Source organism: Pteropus vampyrus, unplaced genomic scaffold (assembly GCF_000151845.1).
Source record: "Pteropus vampyrus isolate Shadow unplaced genomic scaffold, Pvam_2.0 Scaffold18, whole genome shotgun sequence".
Classification (NCBI taxonomy): Eukaryota; Metazoa; Chordata; class Mammalia; order Chiroptera; family Pteropodidae; genus Pteropus; species Pteropus vampyrus.
The window spans coordinates 11734991-11742813 of NW_011888799.1; the positions used below are offsets into that span (position 1 = coordinate 11734991).

At 32.6% G+C, this 7823-nt stretch overlaps 1 protein-coding gene across 1 annotated transcript; it reads right to left on the reverse strand.

The window, feature by feature from the left end:
* Positions 1–4212: 4212 nt before the first annotated feature.
* Positions 4213–7432, reverse strand: DEFB133 (defensin beta 133). Its single transcript, XM_023527533.1, has 2 exons — positions 7375–7432; positions 4213–4337 (listed from the first exon to the last, which is right to left on the reverse strand). Exons 1-2 carry the CDS (start codon positions 7430–7432, stop codon positions 4213–4215), a joined length of 183 nt encoding a protein of 60 aa, XP_023383301.1.
* Between the last annotated feature and the right edge of the window lie 391 nt (positions 7433–7823).

Below are 7823 nucleotides of genomic sequence, written 5' to 3' on the forward strand. Positions count from 1 at the left end.
AAGGAGAAAATTCTAGACGAAGAGGAAGTGAGAACATGATGCTTTGAAAGAAGTTGTGTTATTGAATTATATAAAATATAGGATGAGGAGCAGGCATTTTAAGCCTGATTTATTCCCAGGGTGATAGAGAACTTGTGGAAGGTTTTAAGCAAAATTTTAGAGCTCGTCTTATATACTATTTGTTCTCAAAATGGCCAAGTCCACATAAAAAACAAGTAGTCTGTGCCTGTACCCTTGCAAACCAGAAAGTATTGACAAATAGAAGCTGAATGTTGTTTTCTCTCCACTGTAAAGAGGATATCTACTTATTTAATATTTCTGAGTTAACATTGAAAAATACAAACATAATCTAATAGCATAACATGTTTCTCTTGAAGTCTTACGAGTACTTGTTTTATTTGATATGTGGAGCAAATAAAACATTTGCTAGAATATCTCAAACCTGGTTTACTATCCCCATTAGATTATGTGTTTATCTCTGTACACCTGGATCATTTCAATAGTCTCCCATCAGCTCTACCTGTGTCATGCATTCTAACTATTCTCCATCCTATGCTGTGGTACTTACTTTAGTGATTTATCTATATGCCACTCTTCCTTGTTACTCTGTGGGCAATATGGAACCAATTAAAGCTCCTTTCTCAATTTCTTCCATTAGTTGAGAAGCTCATATATTTACTATTTAACAAAAACTATTTTCAGATTCAATAGCTAAGATTGGGCTGCTGAAGGTAATCTCAGGAATTACCAAGAAAGATGTCCCAGTTGTCAATGTATACTTCAAGCCCAAGGTGTGAAAGCTGGAGTCCGCCTGGCTCACATACAGTATTTAATGCTTAGCAGGATTCCCCTTGCACTTCCTTCTCTGCCTCTAGTGTACAAAGGAGCCAAGAGGAAAAACATTCAAAATGAGCTCTTTATGACTAAAGATTTCATCAGAGAGAAAAATCTCCCTGGGGGAGAGGAGATAAGAACAACTGAATGGGACTCAAAGTCTAACTTTGTTGTTTGTTCCCATAGCTTGTGGAATGAGGCCTGGCTAGATATCCTGCAAAAAGTCTCTGATTCATCATTACACCTAATTCTCAAACTGAGAATTGTGCAATATGTTCTTCAATTCTATAGTAGTTACCCAACATTTCAACTTCTCAACTTTATAAAATTGAATATGAGTTAGAATGATCAGAAATTTTAAAAGTATATTTTTAAAAGTTTATTAAAGTTAGAAAATAGGAGCTATACAATCATTGATTCTTTTCAACTTGACCAGAAGAAAGTTTAACACTACATTTTGATGCTCAATTGCAGTTAAACATTTTTTGGTGAAGGTTGGAATATGATTAAATGGAAATTTTTAAAAAGTGAAAAGAATTAGGATTTTATGACTGTTGTCCTGAAGTCATTAAAACTAAGTGACTATTAAATCAGTATTTATATTGAAGTGCATCAGTTAACTTTTGGTTCCTTCTCCCTCTAAACAGGTGAATAATTTTCATTCATTTCAATTCTCTGAAGTGCTAAGAAAAGTAGTCATTAATCTATGTATTTCCTTTTTCTTGACTTTTTACTTGCTAGTTCAGTTATTTAATAAATTAATAAATTACCAAATTGAAGGCTTAGCAAGACCAATGAATCTTACTCTTTTTCATTTATTTGTCTTATGTTCATAATTTTTGCCCATGAATGAGCTTCTAGGTAATATAATAACAATTTTGTTGTTTTGTTTTTCCTTTTCCTGCAAAAAATAATTTACATTAAATGTTGTTCAAGATAGTATAGTCAAAAGTAGCAAAAGGATTCTTGGAAACTTCTATAAAAGAATAGAATTAAAATCTCAATGCTTTTTAATTTGAGATTAAAATTTATTGAAACACGTTGGAGTTTCCATGAACGAGGTATGAAAATCAGACTCAGAAAATAAAATTTCAATTGGGGTAGAGATGGGACCACCTGACTTAAGCAAAAGAACCACTACCTGTTATATCATTTTTGTTATAATTGACAATTATAAGTTCTTCTGCAGCTGCTCTATGGTTAGGTAGATAATCTCTTTATCAGGTGTCAGTAATAATCACTATGACAACAGGTTTCTGACTCCACAGTAGGTGGCCGGTTCCCTAATTAAGTGAAGGCATCCCTTGGTGGCTGTAGCTTTTTCTAAACTTAATGTGCTTGTGTTCTGACTTCAGAGCCGGAATAGAGCAAGCTTGACTGACGGTTATTGGACAAGACTGCTAGTGTTGGTGGACTTAAGTGGATATGACATATTTAATAATGCAGATTAGACAAGTAACATTTTTTAAAAATTTTTCTTATATGCCCCTAATGACTGTGGTATTGAGATGTATCCAGTTTATGAACATTTTATAAAACTGTCTATGTCAATGATACCCAATTTTTTGCCAGATCCAGTAGAAAACTGACTGAAAGTGATTGGTGAATACATCACTGTGTACAAACACTATCTGTAGATTAAATGAATAATAACTTGTGCAGCTTTATCTACATATCTGTCTGTCATCTATCATCTATCTAATCTACCATCATCTATGTATCTATCTGCTTGCCTACCTACATATCTATCTTTATACACACATACATATGAGTGCGTGCGTGTATGTGTTTGGGTGCACATATAGATTATTTTCTGGTAATATTATAATTTCTTAAACTTTTTAGATCTTCAAATTGCAATTACTTCCCTAGGGAAGAACTATGAAATTTACAGCAGAAGAGGTCTTTATGTGTGAAAAGTTTTACAACTGATGGTCTAGGTCATCTGAGAGCAAGTTTTCCTTATATGGATTATAAACAAAGAAAAATTAGTTTGAAAGCAAATTATACAAGCCTGAGGAGTTGTAGAGTTCTCTTTTCTATCTCCTTATAAAAGTTTAAGTTGCTAAAGTCAATCTGGAAAGTTTTGTGTGCAAGAAAAAAAAAATGAGACGAAGAAAAAGAAATAAAAATTTAGGCATGTATTGCTTGGCTACCAGATCCATCTAATTAAAAGTTTGTTTCCTAAACTTATTCAAAGTGCTATTAGCCAAACAAACATATAGGTCATCAGAGCTCCCTAATTACCTGTTTTCATTTTCTATGTCTGCTCCTTAGTTTCAGATGTGGCTTCTCTTTTCAACTCTGTACTTACCTTGCCCTCTCTCTCCAGCTGCCCCTAATGATTTCAAAGTAAGGAAAGTATGCAAATCTGTATTTGAATTTATTGTGTTTATTAGATAAAAGAACTTATTTTATATAACAGAGCAATTGTATATAATTGCTTAATTAACTATATGCCCTCACAAACTCTCTAAGCAGTATTTAACAAATCAGGTTAATTTAAGAACATTTACACAGTGATTGCTCTGCAGATTTAGAACCTCTATAATGTGGTTCCAGGGTTTGTGTCCTTAAATACATGTCTCTGCTTAGTTACCTGATATAGTTCATGGACATTGCATTATTTCATAGAAATCGTGTGACAATCAAAAACAATTCTATATCTCTAAGTGTTTCAAAAACCATGGAAGAGTTTAAAATACAAAGATATGACTTAATAAAGTTACTAATGTTTTTAGTGAGCAATAATTATCTTTTGTAGTGATCGAACTGAATTTTGTCCCCTGTTCTTTAGGTCTTAGCTATGGGACTCTACCAACTTTCATCAGATCACTCTGTTGCCTGTTTTCATTGTCATACACTTGTGCCTTAATTTTAGACATGGCCTCTTTTTAAAATTTCCCATTGAAGATAACAAATACATAAAACTGAAAGGTTCGACTGATGTTAGGGAGTCCTGTTTGAAGTGAATTAGGTCCCTTGATCCATGACCTGCTGAAGATCCTATCTATTTCATTTCTTTAGTCTCTCTCAATTCCTTCCACATTTGGATAGATGTTCCTATCAGTTTGGACACCTTTGAATGGAAGATTTCTGATAATAATAAAGTTTTTTGCATCGTTTAGCATTATTTCCAATTAATAGAGGACTGATATCTAAAATGATGACATGTTTCCACAGAACCACCTTATATATTGGATATTTCCTACTGTTGTCAGATCCTTAGGAGGGAATCTGGTTCCTCAAAGGGTGTCAGGTGACCAAGAAATCAATATGTTCTGTGTAAGAGTAGATGGTAATTCGGCTTCATTCATTAGGAATCCTTATACTTACTGTGCTTTATTTTTCAGAGATGCTGATCTTTATTTCAGACTTCTACATACAGCACTTGGCCTGTAGTTTTGTGCAGAGACTAACTGGTTTTTCAAAATTGTGGCATTCTTTTCTACAGTTGCCTTTCTTGAAAAAGCAACTATAGGTGTCTTTCATGGCACATTTCACTGTTTAAAGAAAAGAAAAGCACATATTATTTACTCATGCATTACATGTGTCTCAGTGTTCCAAACTTGGTATAAAACAATGTTGACATGATGATTATTATAGCATTTGCATATGCTAAGTTTTCTTCTCTGGAGTAGAGTTTAAGAAGACATTTGTTTTTCAGGCAATGACAGTTTTGTAATATATTCTGCTTCATTGTCAGTTCTTTCTCCAGGTTTTAACTGGGCCAACTAGTGGGTAAAACTTAGTTTTCCATGAGAATTTCTAAACAGGTATCATTAGACCAGAGTAATTTTGGAACATACATCACATATCCCTATGGCTACCTACTCATCTAATTTTTTTCCCCTATATTTCAAAAGAAATTAAACCCTCAAATAGTTTTGACTTTAGGATTCAAAAATGGAAAAATTAAGTTATGTTGTTTAAATTAGTATTTTGCTTTTATCTTTAGGACTCTCTCTCATGAGAAGAAAGAAGAGAACCCTAGCAGACCCTGGGATAAAAGAGATTCTTTGAATACATACAACACTATGAGGCTAGTCAGGGTAAAAAGGGGTTACTGAGAGTACTAGTGATGCCATTTATGGCCATTCTGAGACACACAGTGAAGAAGGGTAAACTTGGTCACCCATGGTCAGCATCTCCTCATGTTTCATTTTCTTAGAATCCTCTCCTCTGTAAGCACTCAAGCCTGCATTATCACAACATATGCCAATTAATGAACTCTTTCATATCATGTGTAGAAGAGTTAATGTTTTACTTCTTCAAGAAACGTTTACATTTATAAATTAGATCACTCAGGGAGGAAGACCCCCAAAGTAAAAGCATTAAACAATGATTAATTATCAGACACTAGCAGAAAAGGTATGGAATAGTGTTCTTCTCTCATCCCCCAGGATCTTACCATAGAAGACCCAACTGTGATGGTGTTGATAACCCAATATATTGATGCCCTCTGATTTCAGTAAAGTTTGTTAGCATAAAATTGTTACTTTGGGTAACTAACTACACTTTACAGAAAAAAGTTAAACCCATATTATATTGATTTTGTTGCCATATAATTGATTTTATTGTGATTGTTGTTCCACTCTAAATTAATGATGTCTCTTTATTTGTATTATATAGAGAGATGTTATTTATTGCTTTTAATGCTAGAGGGAAAAGACATGATCTCGATGGCTTAAAAATGCATCTTCAAATTATACCGTCCTACAAGAGGGGCGTGAAGCATCCATGTTGACTTAATTGGAATTTACAAAAAAACAGAAGATGACAGCTGTCAAGCAGTAGTTTGAGAAAAAATAACATTATTTAAATGAAATTGTAAATTAGCATTTTTCAACTAGTAACAAAAACAACAAATGGCTTCTCTCTAGATAACAGCTATTGCATCATATAAAAATTCATATTTATGCATAAGAAGAGATTGCAAATTTTTCAACTTTTAGATGAAACCATGCACACTTACAAGTCTTGTAGGTTTCTGAAGATACTGAAAATGCCATGAAGGTTTTCATTGTTTTTTTTCAAAAGCAAGTGACACTAGGGACACATGTAAATCATGATAACAACTGGAGGTAATATTTTATTATCCAAATGTAGTCACCTTACATACTAGTCTTCACTATTTTAAGAATAACTCCCATTTGGGGTTAGTAAAAATAAAATCTGGCTTTAATTCAATGTGTCCTGAATTTAGAAGGATGTAATAAAATAGTCTTCATAATTTTTATCTGAGAAATTTTATTTTAATTATAAAATAATAGAAACCATTTGAATATTTTATCCAAAATACTTAGGTGTTTTATTTTTTAAATTTACTCAAAGATAGACTTATTTTTAGTGCACTTAATTTCATCTGTGCTACTAAAAAATGGAATTGGAGTTCGAATAGTAAACTATTGAAGTTCTAGTCCCTTCCTAAATTAGAAGTGGCTAGACTTTTCATTTTGTTTGTTTTGTTTTTTAAGATAGTGAAATTATTTTCTTGGGTATGTGTTTTTACAGTGTTCTTGCATACACAAGAAAAATACTTTTCTTATTTCAAGTAGTCTGAAATGTGTCAAAACAACTCTTTTAATTATCTCCATCAAGACACATTTGTGGTTATTTTTTGGCTACTAATCCAACCTAAGAGTTATGAATACACAGGGAGGGTACACAACCCAAGCACATGCAATCCAACAGGGCAAATATTGCCTCAATTGTCTCCTATAATAGTTGTCAAAGAAGATAGTTGTCAAAGAAGAGTTTCTTCCTCCAAAATGAGGCACTAAGAGGTTATTTTCTAAGATGTTTCAATACAACATAAAAATAATAATATTTATGAAGAATCTCATGTATCCATAGTCTATATTAGACATTTTACACATTTGCTTATTATTAATTCTCATGATCATTCTCTAAGGTATACTTAATTATTATACTTAATTCACAAGTGCAGAAATTAATGTTGAAAGAGTTTAAATAACATGGTGGCAGAAACCAATCTGAACCGAGGTATCAATAACTGCAATGACCATATTCATTTTATTATATGGTTAATATTAATTGTTATTTAGTTGGACATAAGATAATAAAGTTATTAAAATGCTCTTAGACTCTAAATCAATGAAAACAGCAACTTTTTAAAACTAGAATTATCGAAGTAAATTTGCAACATAATATAGCCAAATCTATCATTCTTGTAAATTAGTAGAAAATCCACTGTTATTGTACTACACACAATGCCCCATTATTTCTCAAGGATCCAGATGAATATACTTTGACATCCTAGCTAGCTAGCCTTTCTGGACAGCCCACTCAGACTGAGAACAAAGCATTTGATCAAGTCCTTAAACTGTCTCCCACAATGATATGATTCACCAGGAGTGCTTACTTTTTAGGAAGATCATAAGTCCTTTCTTGTGATTTACTTCTGGGACCATCACAAACCACTCTCTTGGTAATTTAGTCACTCTTATACCTCCAGTTGACATCAATCAAGACTCTTCTCTCTAGAAAAATATTTTACCTACTCAATTAAGATTTTACCTGGTGGCAACGGGGCCAAAAAGAAAAATAAAACAAAGAGAAGGACAGGAATCTTCATGACCGAAGAGAGTCAGTCAAATCAGCAGCTCTGGAGTCTTTCAGTAAAAAAAAAAGAAAAAGGTAGAAAGTGTATCTTTTTATATTTCTCTCCCTACAGTAGTATGAATTTAGTCATCATCTTTAAAAAGTGAACACTCCTGCTTAGCAGTGCCTGGGGCAAAAATGCTGGACATTGCTTTTTTATTTTTTATCTTGGGAATGTAAAGGGTTAATGAAATCTCCAGCGAATTATTATGATTTTTAATAACTAGTTGTCTAAGAAATTTCATAGCATTGGAAATTTTCTATAGGAGGTTTGAGGAATATAAATATGAGAATTTAATCTTTCTCTTCTTTTTCTGTTTCTTATAAAAGCTATGCAAAGTAAATAAGCTTCTGAATTTTAAAAG

Excerpts from the sequence above, each read along its gene's own strand:
- DEFB133 (XM_023527533.1), bottom strand. The coding sequence starts at position 7,432 with ATGAAGATTCCTGTCCTTCTCTTTGTTTTATTTTTCTTTTTGGCCCCG. Across the intron at positions 4,338-7,374 it reads TTTGGCCCCGTTGCCACCAG|TGAAATGTGCCATGAAAGAC; the intron begins GTAAAATCTTAA and ends TTCTTTAAACAG.